The following is an 18,424-nucleotide window of genomic DNA, read 5'->3' on the forward strand; positions in this document are numbered from 1 at the left end:
GTCAGTGAGTTCTGCGAAACTGTACCAGTACTGCTCCATCATACCATACTGTACGTCTCTCCATAGCACTGAGTAATGAATGGGCCTGTCATTGATTCGTAGCACATTCAGTTATGGGACGATGTGAATGTGATATAACAGACCACCTTATGGAGAAGTCATGACTTACTAATACTCAGGCTCATCCTCCTTGTTTCCTTGCAGGAAATAAAGAATGTACATGTAAATAAACAGCACAATATATGCAAACTTATAGGCACGCTAGTTGTAAATAAGCTGGAAAACAGTAATGTTAGACAAAGCAATAGACAAGTTTATTTCCATATCTCCTTCAGCTGGTTTCTCCAGCCCCAAGTTCCCTACCTCAAATTCCCAGTGACCTCAATATATGGGAATGGAAATTTGTAATAAATTAAAAGGGAAGATGAATTTAGGTTCACTTAAAAGAAAACTATATGAGGTACCCACACTGAAGTGTTATTACTCAGTGGATGAATTCATGTGGGACAAACTGGAAATTTGAGCTGGATACAATGTGTTACACATTCCAAGAAATATCCTTACAATGTTATTATTTATTATAATGCCATTATTTATTAATGTAAAGATCATTGTAACTGTTTTATAATTTTTTGACATGTCTCGTACGTATACCAAATGGATTGCAAATGTATGTCATGAGATGAATAAAACACAGTGCACCATTCTCTATGTCCTGTTACATTTTTGCACACTCTTACTGAAACACCCTGTGTATCATATGCAATGGCTACTGAGTCATAGAAATATTTAAGTTCATTCTCTTGCTCATTTGCAGAAGACCTTGATATGAAACTTCCTTGTCTCTGAGTCCACATTTTTCATACACTTAAAAATATTTAATCCTATCTTTCCTAATAAACAGTGGAGACCTTCAGTAGATGATTTCACTTCCAGCCATGTATGCACGCTGTTTCCAGTACTCTGCTAATAACATGTTGCTTATTGATCATTTGAGGAAATACAAACTGACCAGTTTCTCCTAATTGGCTTATGAAAAACAGATCCTTTACACAATATCTGGTCTTTTGCACAAGTTGTTCTGGGGAATATCTCCAGTCAGTTATATCTTACAGTAGGCATCTTTTCTGAACAATAAACTCTCTTTCACCCAAATCCCTCCACCGTTCTGTTTCTGAGGCCCGTCATTCTGACATTGTCCTCAAATTTATTTTACACTAGTTCTTCATGTGTTCTGCCATTTCTTTCATCTTCAGTCAATAACTTTTCATTTTCTGCAACATCAGTCACATACATATCTCATACAGTTTCTTTGTTCAACAACTTTCAGTACTGTACATATCCAGTTCTTTACCCATTTTAACCACATACTCAGATAATTAAAATGACAGTGGAGCAATTTTATTATTGCAAAATTATGTACTTCAAATGTCAATTTACTTTTGTTGCACTTTGCAGTCTCAGTTGTTTTTTGTTTCTTGCAGGAGCTGGTGAAGTATTCTTCTCGACTTGGCGAAGACACTAGCGACCTCCAAAAAGCTCTTGATTTGATGCTAGCTGTGCCCCATCGGGCAGACGACATCAAGTTTATTAGTAACATTGAAGGGTATCACGGTAACATCCACAAGCTTGGTAGGCTATTAAAACACGTGAGTACAGCAAAATTAATTTTCATTCATAGTCCTGCAAAATACAGGGTGAGTCACCTAACATTACCGCTGGATATTTTTCATAAACCACATCACATACTGACGAATCGATTCCACAGACCGAACGTGAGGAGAGGGGCTAGTGTAATTGGTTAATACAAACCACAAAAAAATGCACGGAAGTATGTTTTTTAACACAAACCTACGTTTTTTAAAATGGAACCCTGTTAGTTTTGTTAGCACACCTGAACATATAAACAAATACGTAATCAGTGCCATTTGTTGCATTGTAAAACGTTAATTACATCCGGAGATATTGTAACCTAAAGTTGACGCTTGAGTACCACTCCTCCGCTGTTCGATCGTGTGTATTGGAGAGCACCGAATTACGTAGGGATCCAAAGGGAACGGTGATGGACCTTAGGTACAGAAGAGATTGGAACAGCACATTACGTCCACATGCTAACACCTTTTTATTGGTCTTTTTCACTGACACACATGTACATTACCATGAGGGGTGAGGTACACGTACACACGTGGTTTCCGTTTTCAATTACGGAGTGGAATAGAGTGTGTCCCGACATGTCAGGCTAATAGATGTTCAATGTGGTGGCCATCATTTGCTGCACACAATTGCAATCTCTGGTGTTATGAATGTCGTACACGCCTCAGTACATCTGGTGTAATGTCGCCGCAGGCTGCCACAATACGTTGTTTCATATCCTCTGGGGTTGTAGGCACATCACGGTACACATTTTCCTTTAACGTACCCCACAGAAAGAAGTCCAGAAGTGTAAGATCAGGAGAACGGGCTGGCCAATTTATGCGTCCTCCACGTCCTATGAAACGCCCATCGAACATCCTCTCAAGGGTCAGCCTTGTGTTAATTGCGGAATGTGCAGGAGCACCATCATGCTGATACCACATACGTCAACGCGTTTCCAGTGGGACATTTTCGGGTATCATCTCCGCCTTTTCAGAGTTTGAATACACCATGGTCACAGTTCCTACAACACTACCCTATCACAGACGTCTGGTAACACGGTGTACTACAGTTGGTCTGCGTACGGAGACGAATGCAGAATAACAATAGCAGCAAGCGCTACATGCGGACACTCCGACAGCTAGACCAAACCACAACAGTGCACTACAGACACACTCGTAAACACGGTCGTCATTGTAAACATGTCCTTGCAGATGCTGCTCGCCGACCGTGGCCCGTGTTTGTTACAACACGCAACTGAACGTTGGAGGTTTCAAGCGTCAACTTTAGGTTACAATATCTCCGGATGTAATTAACATTTTACAATGCAACAAACGGCACTGATTACGTATTTGTTTATATGTTCAGATGTGCTAACAAAACTAATGGGGTTCCATTTAAAAAAACTATGTTTGTGTTAAAAAACATACTTCCGTGCATTTTTTTATGGTTTGTATTAACCAATTACACTAGCCTCTCTCCTCACGTTCGGTCTGTGGGATCGGTTCGTCAGTATTTGATGTGGTTTACGAAATATATCCAGCGGTAATGTTAGGTGACTCACCCTGTATGTTCAAATGAATTAATTAGTAGCTATATTATGAAAAGGAAAGTTGTTACTCATCATATAGCAGAGATGCTGAGTCGCAGACAGGCTCAACAAAAAGACTCTCACAATTAAAAGCTTTCAGCCATTAAGGCCTTCATCAACAATAGATGACAGACAGACAGACACACACACACACACACACACACACACACACACACACACACACAAAACTGCAGTCTTGGGCAGCTGAAACCACACTGTGAGCAGCAGCACCAGTGCATGATGAGAGTGGTGACTGGGTGGGGGTAAGGAGGAGGCCGGGGCACGGAGGGGGAGGGATAGTATGGTGGTGGTGGCGGACAGTGAATTGCTGCAGGTTAGATGGCGGGCAGGAGAGAGGTGGGGGGGAGTAGCGAAAAAGAAGAGGAATAAAAAGACTGGGTGTGATGGTGGAATGACGGCTGTGTAGTGCTGGAATGGGAACAGGAAAGGGGCCAGATGGGTGAGGACAGTGACTAACAAAGGTTGAGGTCAGGAGGGTTACTGGAACGTAGGTTGTATTGCAGGGAAAGTTCCCACCTGCGTAATTCAGAAAAGCTGGTGTTGATGGAAAGGATCCACATGGCACAGGCTGTGAAGCAGTCATTGAAATGAAGGATATCGTGTTTGACAGTGTGTTCAGCAACAGGGTGGTCCACTTGTTTCTTGGCCACAGTTCGTCGGTGGCCATTCATGCAAACAGACAGCTTGTTGGTTTTCATGCCTATATAGAATGCAGCACAGTGGTTGCAGCTTAGCTTGTAGATAACACGACATGTTTCACAGGTAGCCCTGCCTTTGATGGGATAGGTGATGTTAGTGACTGGACTGGAATAGGAGGTGGTGGGAGGTGTGTGGGAGGGGTCTTGCAACTAGGTCTGTTACAGGAGTATGAGACATGAGGTTAGGGATTCGTAGCAGGGGTTGTGTAAGGATGGATGAGTATATTGTGTAAGGTTGATGGACAGTGGAATAGCACTGTGGAAGGGGTGGGCAGGACATTTCCTATTTCAGGGCAGGACGAGAGGTAATTGAAGCCCTGGCAGAGAATGTAATTCAATTGCTCCATTCCAGTGTGGTACCCTCAATACTATCCCTCCCCTCCCCATCCCAGCCTCCTCCTTATCCCCACCCAGTCACCACTCCCAGCATGCACTGGCGCTGCTGCTCTCAGTGTGATTTCAGTTGTCTGACACTACAATCGTGTGTGGAAGTTACATTTGTGTGTGTGTGTGTGTGTGTGTGTGTGTGTGTCATTTATTGTTGATGAAGGCCTTAATTGCCAAAAGCTTTAATTGTGAGAGTCCTTTTGTTGTGCCTATCTTCGACTCAGCATCTCCGCTATATGGCGAGTATCAACTTACCTTTTCATAATATTGTTACATTACATCCTGGATTTTCCATGTTTAATTAGTAGTTAGTGAAAATCCAAATATGCTAATTAGTTTAGTAATTTGAGAATCAATTTTTCAAAACAATTGTTAATTGTTATTCATATTATAATGTTTTCATTGTAGGACTGGTTCACAGTAACAGATAAAGAAGGAAAGCATAAAGAGAGGTACTTATTTTTGTTCAAGGCGCGCATTTTGGTCTGTAAGGTTCGGCGGATATCTGAAGACCGGTCTGTTTTTGTTCTGAAGGATATTGTCAAAGTAAGTAAAATATGTTATGTGTATGTTACAAAGAAGATTAGGAATGAAAGTTTGAAATGAATAGTAATTAAGGAAAGGTGATTTGAGAAAATAATAAAATTACAGAGAGACAATCAGCTTGTCAGCATTTACCATCATAGGTATAATTCCAGTACTGCCAACTGGTGCATATAAAGGTGAAAAACATATTCCTAGTTTTTGAAACTATTAGTTCCTTGCTACACGATGGAAGAGAGGTAGGAGAAAATGAGAGTCAAATCATTCAGAGTCCACGATGAGAGGGGGACATCTGTTGTGAAGACTATCTCCTCTCATTCTGTTCATTTTTTTCTAGCCTTTCCCATTGTATCCTTCTTCCCTCTCTGAGGAAGGAACTAATAGTCCTGAAAGCTAGGAATAGATTGTTGACTTTTTTATATTTCTGTTGGCAGTACTAGCATTTTTCCTCCTGAAAGTGAGTGCTAGCTTGCTGTTCTGTTGTTTTATAATTCAATGGTTGAGATGGTCTTAAATAATTATTTAAATAGAACTAATGTTACCAGTAAATTATATTTCACTTTCTGGTAACCAGTACACTTATATTCAGGACCACAGCATCTGGGTATAACTGGGCATCCAGCTTATGATATTCCTGAATTATACCCTTATTCTATGGTTAAATGGAAACAGAATTCCATATAAATTACAAATGATGCATATAGAAATCATTGGCAAGTGTGCTGTTTAATGATTTTCAACCTCAATGTGCTGGAAAGCAATGGACCTAATTTCAGCATTTGTTTGTGGTCAACCCAAGGTCTATAGAAGGAACTGCGATATGTATACCTTAATTAAGAATTCAAAATCTACAATCACAACAAGATGAAACTAATTAGCAGGGTTGCATTACTACAAAATCATGATATAAAAATACTTATTAAGGTTCAAAACTAACTGTTCTTCTACCGTGTGGCTTAAAGTTTACTAATTACCAAAAACTTACAATTCATTATTGTACAAAGACACTGCATATTTGTAAATCTAAATAATGGAGAATACATGACAGAATATTGGTGACAAGTGATATATATGATGTACAGTCATTCAGTGAACACAAAAATATAGCATAATCGTCACAGTAAGACAGTTCAGAAATATATGGCAATCATGCCACTCAGTGAGATCTCACTCTTATCATGCCTTTTTTTAAACTGATAAACTAACTTGTAGGAAGATCGTTGTGTCAAAACTTTGGAAAATCTCATGTGAATACTCAAAGGTATCAGAGTATGTTACATAGGTTAATTATCATGTTCTTCCATGTTTGTCTGAGTTTATTCTGCATAGTCATGGGAAAATAGTAGCTGAATATTTTTAACCACAATTCTCATTGCATGTGCTGACATGGAGGACCATGCCTGTGAGGATCTGGTATAAAATACCTTACACAAGAATCGGAAGAAATATAGATCTTGAGAGCTATTAAGATGATTACTTTTAAATGTGTTCTTGGAAAAATTGGTTTTGCTTTTTCTCGAAAGGGCAGTGAACAAGGTTGTCTTCACTCTCAGTTCAGTAGATGATAACATCAAATCAATGACATGTATAGCTTTCAATGTAATGACAAAAACTTTTATGTCTGTTAGGTGTCCGACTATTGATGTAATTAAACAAAAAAACCTTGTAGCAGCAGCTAAGTAGGGCAGTGGGGCGATAGCTTTCTACCATGTTGCTGGGTTTGCCAGGTTTCAGAAAAGATATTATCTCCGCCTTTTTAAACTCCAATGGAAGTTGACCAGTCACAGGATGTCAGTGAAGAATTCTGTCAGCCATTTCTTAGCTTTTCCTCCCATATGGATCAGGAATTCTGGATGGATACCATCGAATCCAGGTGCGTTAAGAGGTTTGAGATCCTTCTGTCCAGAGACAATGTCTGAAACTGTGAAAAGACTGGTATACTCAGATGAGGGAGATGCCTTCTTTTTCAGGTCACGAAGCTGTCGTCTGATATGTCTCATATGTTTTTTTGTCAGGAGGCACTCTTGAGGTAGTAATGATGTGGGAAGCAATTTGGTCTGGTGTTACTTCGTAATTTTTTCTGCATGCTGGTGCACTTCCTCCTAGTTTTCTCAGAAGACTCCATGCTTTCCTGCTCGAGTGGGTAAAGTCCATATTTTCGATTGTTTCTGCCCATTTCTGCCTCCGAGACATGTCCAAGCTGGACAGTAGTTCTGTAGCTATCTCTGGGTCACCACTTTGCTGGAAGTGGTGGTACAGTGTTTCACTTTCATCATTCCATCCTGGAACATATTCTTTTCGGTATCCTCTTGGCATACACTTTTTAACTGTTGCTGTTACTGCACCAATGAAGTGTTGATAGTTCTTATGTGATAGAGGTATCCAGCGAATGGTCTTATCCAATTCTGTTGAAAACTTCATCCAGTCAGCTTTCTGGAAATTCCATCGAGCATGCGGGGTTGATCATATGACAGGAACCGTGCAGCCAATTTGTATTATTACAGGTATGTGTTGTCTGTGAGGAAAGGCATCTATCACTTTCCTTGTGGCGTTGATGGGAAAGCCACTTTCGTTGCAGCTAACAAAGCATAAGTCAGGATTTGAATCCTTGTCCCAAGCAGCTGACCTGAAAGTGCCTTGATCTTTGGCATCAAACACTAGATGAAGATTATTCTCTTCAACCCATTCTGCAAATATGCTCCATTTTCATCATTTTGAGAGTACTTCCAAAGTTCGTGGTGACTATTGAAGTCTCCTATGTAAATTGCAGGAGGTTCTGCTGTGTGTAGGACAAAACTGGGCCATATTCTTTTGGGTGGTTTGTAAACATTTGTAATAGTAATACCATGCAATTGTATGACAACTGTATGTATATCTGCCTCCACACTTACAGAAATCAGTGAAGCTACGTTTATGTTGTTACAGACATACATAGCAATTCCATACACCTCATGGTAAGTTACACCAAGTGCAGAATATCCAGGAATTAGACCTCGGCTTCGGAATTTTCTTCGCTGGAAACATGAGTTTCCTGGATGGCGACAACATTGATATTGTTGTCCAGCAAAAATTTTGACAGGTAGTCACACTTTGACCTGCTAGTGCTTTCGATATTCAGTTGAAGGAGTCTGATAGTTGGTCCATTGTTTCTTGTTAATGGCCTCTGAAAAGAACTGTTTCTGCTATTTAGTTGATATGTCATTGCCAGAAGATTCTATGGATAGTCTGGCTGCCTGTAATCACTGTTGCTCTATTAGCACCACCCAGGAGGCATGTGTAGGGTATTTTAAGGTTAAACCTATGGATGTGAGCAACACTGTGTGGAGGGAAGGCCTTATCTACAAATTTCTCCACATCATACCCTGCAGAACAATGGCTCGACTGATTAACAGCATGCTAAGTGATCGGAAGTTCCAGGTAATCACTGCAACATAAGTATGGAGAGGAAGCTGAACAATGGATTGCCCCAAGGATCAGTCCTCTCACCATTACTGTTCAACCTATATCTATCCGATCTACCTGACACTTCGTCCAGAAAATAGTGCTATGTCAATGACCTGGCTCTAGCCATAAAACACCAGGAAATGAAGACACAGAAGAGATTCTAACCAATGACCTGTCTGCATTAGATAATTACTTCAAAATCTGGAGACTCCAACCCAAAACAGAAGTGTGTTGCTTCCATCTAAATAATCAGTTGGTGAACGTAAAACTGGAAGTAAGTTTCAGAGGCAGAATTCTTTGTCATAATTGGAACGCAAAATATCTTGGTGTAATCCTGGATCGTACACTATGCTTCAAACAACACCTTCTTAACTTAGCTCAAAAGTTGAGGACTCGAAACAACATCCTCCATAAGCTATGTGGAACTACCTGGGGATCTTCAGCAACCACCCTGTGATCTTCAGCTCTGGGCTTGGTGTACTCAAGTGGTGAGTACTGTTCACCTGTTTGGACGAACAGTCATCATACTAGACTTGTTGATACCCAGCTGAATATGACAATGCGCATAATATCTGGCACAATCAGGTGTACTCCAGTTTATTGGATTCCACTGTTAACCGGTATAATGCCTCCTGATCTGTGCAGATGTACTGCCCTTATGAGAGAATTCCACAAGATCTCCAGGAATTCTAACCTACCCGTGCATAGTGACCTGCTACTTTTAAATCGTAAGAGACTGAAATCATGCCATCCAATTCTGTGCAATGCAGCTGACAGGGTTGCTAAGGATTTCATACCTCTTGATGAATGGAAAGGTCGGTGGGAAGCAGTGACAGATTTGCACCTGCAAAGCATCTTCTCTGGTGCTAAACTTCCAAGTGGATTCGACCTACCATGCAAGACCTGGACTACTGTCAACAGAATCCGTACTGGCCATGGCCGATGCAGGGATGCTCTCATTAAGTGGAAGACGCTGCCTGATCCAGCCTGTGACTGTGGGGCTCCATACCAGACTGTTCACCACATTGTCAGTGGATGCAGGATTCCAGCCTATCACGGCACCGAAGAGGACTTCCTGCTAACAACTCCAGATGCAGTGCGCTGGATTGAAGGACTGGATATTCAGTTGTAAAGACAAACTTAAGTTTTTTGTGTGTCCATATGTACATATGTATATATAATTTAATTTCATGATATGTCTGTATTAGCCATATGGTACATAAAATAATTGATGCAATTAATGTTTTTGTATTAGAAAAGTTATTAATATTTATCAACCTTTTTCACTAGAAACAACTCACCATGTAGCGGAGATGCTGAGTTGTACACACACACACACACACACACACACACACACACACACACTTGTAAACACAACTCCCACATACAACTGCAGTCTCAGGCAACTGAAACCACACTGTGAGCAGCAGTGCTAGTGCATGATGGGAGTGGCGACTAGGTGGAGGTAAGGAGGAGGCTGGGGCAGGGAGGGGGAGGGATAGTATGGTGGGATTGGTGGACAATGAAGTGCTGCAGGTTAGATACTGGGCAGGGGACCGGGGGGGGGGGGGGGGAGGGGGGGTGAGTACTGGAAAAGGAGAAGAGAAATAGAAAGACTGGGTGTGACTGTGTAGTGCTGGAATGGGAATAGGGAAGGGGCTGGATGGGTGAGGACATAGACTAACAAAGGTTGAGGCCAGGAGGGTTATGGGAATGTAGGATATTTTGCAGGGAAAGTTCCCACCTGCGTAATTCAGAAAAGCTGGTGTTGATGGAAAGGATCCACATGGCACAGGCTGTGAAGCAGTCATTGAAATGAAGGATATCGTGTTTGACAGTGTGTTCAGCAACAGGGTGGTCCACTTGTTTCTTGGCCACAGTTCGTCGGTGGCCATTCATGCGAACAGACAGCTTGTTGGTTTTCATGCCTATATAGAAGGCAGCACAGTGGTTGCAGCTTAACTTGTAGATTACATGACTGGTTTCACAGGTAGCCCTGCCTTTGATGGGATAGGTGATGTTAGTGACCAGACTGGAGTAGGTGGTGGTAGAAGGATGTATGGGACAGGTCTTGCATCTAGGTCTATTACAGGGGTATGAGCCATGAGGTAAGGGATTGGGAGCAAGGGTTGTGTATTGATGGATGAGTATATTGTGTAGGTTCGGTGGACAGCGGAATACCATGGTAGGAGAAGTGGGAAAGATAGTGGGTAGGACATTTCACATTTCAGGGCACAACGAGAGGTAATCAAAACCCTGGCGGAGAATGTAATTCAGCTGCTCCAGTCCCAGATGGTACTGAGTTACAAGGGGAATGCTCCTCTGTGTTTGGACTGTGGGACTTTGGGAAGTAGTGGGAGACTGGAAAGATAAGGCACGAGAGATTTGTTTTTGTACAAGGATGGGAGGATAATTACAGTCAGTGAAGGCTTCTGTGAGACCCTCAACATATTTCGAGAGGGACTGATCATCACTGCAGATGCGATGACCATGGGTGGCTTGGCCGCATGGAAGGGACTTCTTGGTATGGAATGGATGGCAGCTGTCGAAGTGGAGGTATTGCTGGTGGTTAGTAGGTTTGATATGGATGGAGGTACTGATGTAGCCATCTCTGAGGTGGAGGTCAACATCTAGGAAGGCGGCTTGTTGGGTTGAGTAGGACCAGGTGAAGCAAATGGGGGAGAAGTTGATGAGGTTCTGGCAGAATGTAAATAAGGTGTCCTCACCTTCAATCCAGATGGCAAAGATGTCATCAATGAATCTGAACCAGGCGAAGGGTTTAGGAGTCTGGGATTTTGGAAGGATTCCTCTAGATGGTCCATGAATAGGTTAACATAGGATGGTGCCATGTGGGTGCTCATAACTGTACTGCGGATTTGTTTGTAGGTAATACCTTCAAAGGAGAAGAAATTGTGGGTGAGGATGTAGTTGGTCATGGAGACTAGGAAGGAGGTTGTTGGTTTGAAATCCATAGGGCGTCAGGAAAGGTAGTGTTCGATAGCAGTAAGGCCATGGACATTAGGAATGTTAGTGTACAGGGAGGTGGCATCAATAGTGACAAGCAGGGCACCATGTGGTAAAGGGAAAGGAACTGTGGAGAGTCGGTCGAGGAAATGGTTGGCATCTTTTTATTGAGCCTATCGCGATTCAGCATCTCCGCTATATGGTGAGTAGCAACTTCCCTTCTCTGGTGTTCAAAATTCCTAGATGTGCACATTGATGAAAACTAGAATTGAAAATCACTTTTTAAGGTCTCAGCTGATTGAATTCAGCGACATTCTTATTCGTGGTTGTTGATTTTGGTGATAAGAGTATCAGAAAATTATCTTACTTTGCATAGTACCATTCATTCATCTCACATGGTATCATTTTCTGAGACAATTTCCCTCTCTGAAAAAAGTATTCATTGTACAGAAACATTCTGTAAGGATAGTCACACTAACAACATTTAATGTTACTGTCTTGTTTTGGATGCCTATTAAATCTCACAGATGTTCATATATATTGGTCTTCTTCCAGTGATTATTGAGTAACTTAAACAGTTAATAATGATTCACTTCAACAGAGTCGAGTTTATTTGTTTAATTCGTTTATATTTATTGTTTGAAACCTGTGATGATCAGCTTGTAGTTAGTACCTTTGAGAGATAGTATAACATAGATCAGCAACTCATTTTGCCTGTGGATACCTAACATTGTAACTTCACTCTCTGAATGTTTAATGACAACTAACATAGAACATTAGTTGGTGCTTACCAAATGCCAACTGACTTACTAAATGAGCTTTCCACAACAAGCTCAAGGTTTTAGTGAATTCCTCAAGATCTGATCATACTTGTTTGGTTTTAAATCCGGTCATGGATCACAAAAATTTATTAATCAGGTAATTACATACCTCATGTCTTTATAATGTAAACATGTCTGGCTCAAAAGTTATTGTGACGAAATTTGTGTGGCTGGTTAAGGTGACTGTACTATCTATATATGGAATGACACAGATTGTATAATATACTGGATTCATTTAGGCGTGAAGACCCAAATTAATTACCTGGTTAATAAATTTTTGTGATTCATGGCTGAATTTATAACAAAATAAATATTTCTTGGATTGCTATTAAATCTTATTATGAATATATGGCTACTCATGAGTCATTATACTGTTTTTACAGAGGTGTGAAAACTATACATGCAGTTTTAAGTATTTGTGGTAATATGCATTACATGTATAATATAAACTGAATAGGAACAAAAACCTTATTTAAGGACTGTAATTGCAGCAAGTAGATCTGCTCCACCTTGCCATATTTCAAACAGCCTCACAGTACATTTAATCTTGTATGAAGTTTGCTGTGAAGAACAAATCACAATTTGAAGATAAAAATAAAAATTCAGAAATGCACCGCTAGGAACAAAAAAGACCTCCTCTGTCAAGAGCTTTATGTGACATTTGCACTAGAAGGGAAAGAGTGTGCAGCCATAAAAATTTGTGACTACCTCTATTGTGAATTAAAGATGCTGACAAAACAAGAGGACAGTTTTAAGAACAAATTGAAATAATTTCTACTGTAAGGTGAAATTATGAATATATATGCATACAATTGGGCTATGTTTATTAAAGTTGTTTCATACATTAAGATTATAATGAGAGCTAATTATGTAATTGGTGAACATATACCCATTTCTTCACGAAGAAACTGCATAACATTTGTGAACCTGCTGACACACTCCACATCTTAGTGAGTTGTCACAAATATCATCCACTGGAAATGAAAATAATTAAACTAGCCCCTGTTGTTATCTGTAGTGAATTTCTTTTTGAATGCTTGGACACAACATCACTGCCAGTCATACGCACTCGCAAAATAAGGAGTCTACAGATGGGAAATGTCAACAACAAATGTTTGCCCAGAAATGACAAAATCTTTTCTGTATGTAACACATTGTTTGAATCTTGTCTGAGATGAGATAACAAGCACAAGCTCATCTATATATGAATTATGGAAAAATTGTCCCACCATGAGCATAAAGTGTATACAAAAATTGTATGTGAAAACTCTTTATAACAATTTTCTGCAGTTCATCTTGTGGATAGAATGGGACTCCAGCTGGTCAAAAACTTTAAGAAAATAGATATGAACAGCTGTCATTTTATTTAATAATGTTATGTAGCTACAAGTTCTAGTCCTCATTGGCATCATCTTAATACTTATGGGACATTAAACCCAAATCCAAATGGAAGAAAGTTAATAACTTGTCTTCATAAATGACATCAGTTATAACTGAGTATGCCTCTATCATTGTTTAATGATTTTATTTAGCTGTAAAAATATGAACTAATATGAATATTATGATTTGCAGTTGCCTGACGTAGAAGTCGAAGACCATAAGGATAATTTAAGAGTGTTTGAACTACATCATAAATCCATTGGTTTTGGAAATTTTCCACTAACTATTGCTGCACATTCAGACACTGTTAAGGACATCTGGTTAAAGGAAATAAGACAATATTCTACGGATAAATGTAAGTGTAGCATTTTCTTACATTACCAAAAGAGAAGTATTTAGAAATTTGTGAAAAGCCTCAGTTATGAAAAGACATTCTGACATTCAATGAAATTTCATAAATAACTATTTCATTCATCCATTTACAGATAAATTTGCTCACTTATTTGTTTCTTTGTGAACTACAGGAAATACCATCTTGTTTGCTTGATTATGAACCGACCGTTTCACATCAGTTGCTGGATACTAGCCTCCCCTAGACTTCCCTGAGCATTATGTCTTCAGCAATGTGTACGCATGCTGTTACATATTTGGTTATTACATTATCCACTTTTCATTGTGTCGTGGTCTCTGTCGTATCTTATTTTGTGGAATCCAGTGAAGAACATGATCCATGTGTGATCCATGCACTAGACTAACTGCACCAGACACCTTCATTCCATTTTATTACAGTTATATTTATACCTTCTTCTTTAGTCTGTTCCCATTCTGTTCCACTACTTGTTTTCCCATCCTCATGATTCTCATATCTACTGAGTTTTGATCAATCCTCAGGTGATGAGTGTTCCTTGTTTTTAAAGTCCTTATCTCACTGTCATAAGTTAAAACTACAGTTGTAGAGTGTTTCTGCCCCTTTCTTCATAATATAGTTCCTCTTGAAAAAATGAAGAAAAAATATGTAGAGCTATCAGGAGTTGAGTTCAAAATGGTTCAAATGGCTCTGAGCACTATGGGACTTAACATCTGTGGTCATCAGTCCCCTAGAACTTAGAACTACTTAAACCTAACTAACCTAAGGACATCACACACATCCATGCCCGAGGCAGGATTCGAACCTGCGACCGTAGCAGTCGCGCGGTTCCGGACTGAGCGCCGATAACCGCTAGACCACCGCGGCCAGCGGGAGTTGAGTTAGTGGACACTAAACTGATATTATTTGTTTATACCAAGCTCCAGCTGGTGACATAAATACTTTCCTAAAAAGTTTAGAATATTCACTTAACAGGCTAACACAAATAAACAAAAGAGTTATTCTCTGTGGTGATTTTAATATTGACTTTGCAAAGGACGCCAAAGAAAGGAATGAATTACTGTATCTCTTGCAAACATTTAAGATGAAATCTACTGTAGAAACAGCAACCCATATCACAAAGACTTCATCTACCACCATTAATCAGATATTTGTAAATGTAAAAATGAACTAGAAAATCAAAACACTAAACACAGGCTTTGGGGATCACACAGCTCAAAAACTCTCTCTGAGTACAAAAACTGAGCTGCAGTTTAAACACCACCTAACTACCACCTGTAGAAAATACAGTAATGAAAATATAAATCACTTTCTGCATCACTTGAGCAAAGAAAACTGGAAAGAGATTTATAACTGCAAACACACAGATGGAAAATATAATAAATTTATCAGTAATTTTTTCCACTGTATTGAATTGTGCTTCCTTTCAACACAGAGGAAAATATACACAAGAAAACAAAAAATAAATGGATGACTTGTAGGACTCTGGTATCCTCAAACAAAAAAAGATTACTACACAGATTGTCCAAACAGCTCACATCACCTTCTAACATTCTTCGGCTCAAGCGAGTCCAATACATGAATGTACATAGAAAACTATATTCAGTTGTTCATTAGTGTCTTTACAATCAACACAGACACTGAAGAGCACAGAATACTTCATAAATGTTTCTCATTCTTCTCTACACATACACAAAAATCTGTGCACCATACAGCAGGTACTTGTCTGCTGCCGTTCGGCCTCAGGGTCCATCTTTTTCTCGTAAATCTACGTCTACATCAATACTCCACAAGCCACCTGACGGTGTGTGGCGGAGGGTACCCTGAGTACCTCTATTGGTTCTCCCTTCTATTCCAGTCTCGTATTGTTCGTGGAAAGAAGTATTGTCGGTATGCTTCTGTGTGGGCTCTAATCTCTCTGATTTTATCCTCATGGTCTCTTCACGAGATATACTTAGGAGGGAGCAATATACTGCTTGACTCTTCGGTGAAGGTATGTTCTCGGAACTTTACCAAAAGCCCATACCGAGCTACTGAGCGTCTCTCCTGCAGAGTCTACCACTGGAGTTTATCTATCATTTCCGTAATGCTTTCGCAATTACTAAATGATCCTGTAATGAAGCGCGCTGCTCTCCGTTGGATCTTCTCTATCTCTTCTATCAATCCTATCTGGTACGGATCCCACACTGCTGAGCAGTATTCAAGCAGTGGGCGAACAAGCGTACTGTAACCTACTTTCTTTGTTTTCGGATTGCATTTCCTTAGGATTCTTCCAATGAATCTCAGTCTAGCATCTGCTTTACTGACGATCAACTTTATATGATCATTCCATTTTAAATCACTCCTAATGCGTACTCCCAGATAATTTATGGAATTAACTGCTTCCAGTTGCTGACCTGCTATTTTGTAGCTAAATGATAAGGGATCTATCTTTCTTTGTATTCGCAGTACATTACACTTGTCTACATTGAGATTCAATTGCCATTCCCTGCACCATGCGTCAATTCGCTGCAGATCCTCCTGCATTTCAGTACAATTTTCCATTGTTACAACCTCTCGATACACCACAGCATCATCTGCAAAAAGCCTCAGTGAACTTCCAATGTCATCCATCAGGTCATTTATGTATATTGTGAATAGCAACGGTCTCATGACACTCCCCTGCAGCACACCTGAAATCACTCTTACTTCGGAAGACTTCTCTCCATTGAGAATGACATGCTGCATTCTGTTATCTAGGAGCTCCTCAATCCAATCACACAATTGGTCTGATAGTCCATATGCTCTTACTTTGTTCATTAAACGACTGTGGGGAACTGTATCGAACGCCTTGCGGAAGTCAAGAAACACGGCACCTACCTGTGAACTGGTGTCTATGGCCCTCTGAGTCTCGTGGATGAATAGCGTGAGCTGGGTTTCACACGACTGTCTTTTTCGAAACCCATGCTGATTCCTACAGAGTAGATTTCTAGTCTCCAGAAAAGTCATTATACTCGAACATAATACGTGTTCCAAAATTCTACAACTGATCGACGTTAGAGATATAGGTCTATAGTTCTGCACATCTGTTCGACGTCCCTTCTTGAAAACGGGGATGACCTGTGCTCTTTTCCAATCCTTTGGAACGCTACGCTCATCTAGAGACCCACGGTACACCGCTGCAAGAAGGGGGGCAAGTTCCTTTGCGTACTCTGTGTAAAATCGAACTGGTATCCCATCAGGTCCAGCGGCCTTTCCTCTTTTGAGCGATTTTAATTGTTTCTCTATCCCTCTGTCGTCTATTTCGATATCTACCATTTTGTCATCTGTGCGACAATCTAGAGAAGGAACTACAGTGCAGTCTTCCTCTGTGAAACAGCTTTGGTAAAAGACATTTAGTATTTCGGCCTTTAGTCTGTCATCCTCTGTTTCAGTACCATTTTGGTCACAGAGTGTCTGGACATTTTGTTTTGATCCACCTACCACTTTGACATAAGACCAAAATTTCTTAGGACTTTTCACCAAGTCAGTACATAGAACCCTACTTTCGAATTCATTGAACGCCTCTCGCACAGCCCTCCTCACACAACATTTCGCTTCGCATAATTTTTGTTTGTCTGCAAGGCTTTGGCTATGTTTATGTTTGCTGTGAAGTTCCCTTTGCTTCTGCAGCAGTTTTCTAACTCAGTTGTTGTACCACGGTGGCTCTTTCCTATCTCTTACGATCTTGCTTGGCACATATAACTAGGCAATGTGCAGTAGGGCATATTCATTACTCCCACTCACCTCTAAAATATCGGGTGTTCAAAATGGTGGAAAGCCAAGTGGTTCTAGAATTTACTCCAAAATTCTCGAAGCACTACAACCTGAATTTGATACTTATTACACAACATATAAAAAAATTTTTAAAAATGTTGTCAAACAAAGCAAAAATAATTGCAAATGACACATACACAGAAAATTCCAGCACTAAGATGAAAGCCATATGGAAGAAAACTGCAGCAGGGCAGATTTCCATAATATTAACTGCCTAATGGTGAAGTCAACCGTAATAACTGAACCTACAAAAATGGCAAATAAATTTAATTCCTACTTTACACAGATAGCTGAACATGTTATAAATCAAAATTACAGTGTACTCCCAGAAATCAATCCAGATGTGCTACAAGGGTGAGTCAAATGAAAACCTTAAATATTTTTTAAAATATTATTTATTGTGCAGGAGTGATACAAAGCTGTACCACTTTTCAACATTATCTCCCCCATGCTCAATGCAAGTCCTCCAGTGCTTAAAAAGTGCATAAGTTCCTTTAGAAAAAAATTCTTTTGGTAGTCTGCTGCGCAATCACTCTTGCACCACTTGGTGTACCTCTTCATCAGAACAGAACTTCTTTCCTCCCATTGCATCTTTGAGTGGTCCAAACATATGGAAATCACTTGGGACAAGGTCTGGTGAGTATGGTGGATGAGGAAGACACTCAAAATGCAGGTCTATGATTGTTGCAACTGTTGTACGGGCAATGTGGGGCCTTGCATTGTCATGTTGCAAAGGGATACCTGCTGACAGCAATCCACGTCCCTTTGATTTAATTGCAGG

At 40.1% G+C, this 18,424-nt stretch overlaps 1 protein-coding gene across 4 annotated transcripts in view; it reads left to right on the forward strand.

Moving 5' to 3' along the window:
• The window catches only part of LOC126236930 (obscurin), a 681,004-nt gene that overhangs the window by 244,606 nt on the left and 417,974 nt on the right, over positions 1-18,424 (forward strand). For all 4 annotated transcript variants that reach the window (XM_049946608.1, XM_049946610.1, XM_049946611.1 and 1 more), the window contains 3 exons: positions 1,485-1,649; positions 4,738-4,875; positions 13,674-13,836. In XM_049946608.1, the coding sequence (XP_049802565.1) occupies positions 1,485-1,649; positions 4,738-4,875; positions 13,674-13,836 (466 nt within the window). The remainder of the gene's footprint in view (positions 1-1,484; positions 1,650-4,737; positions 4,876-13,673; positions 13,837-18,424) is intronic.

This window comes from Schistocerca nitens, chromosome 2 (genome assembly GCF_023898315.1).
Source record: "Schistocerca nitens isolate TAMUIC-IGC-003100 chromosome 2, iqSchNite1.1, whole genome shotgun sequence".
Lineage (NCBI taxonomy): Eukaryota > Metazoa > Arthropoda > Insecta > Orthoptera > Acrididae > Schistocerca > Schistocerca nitens.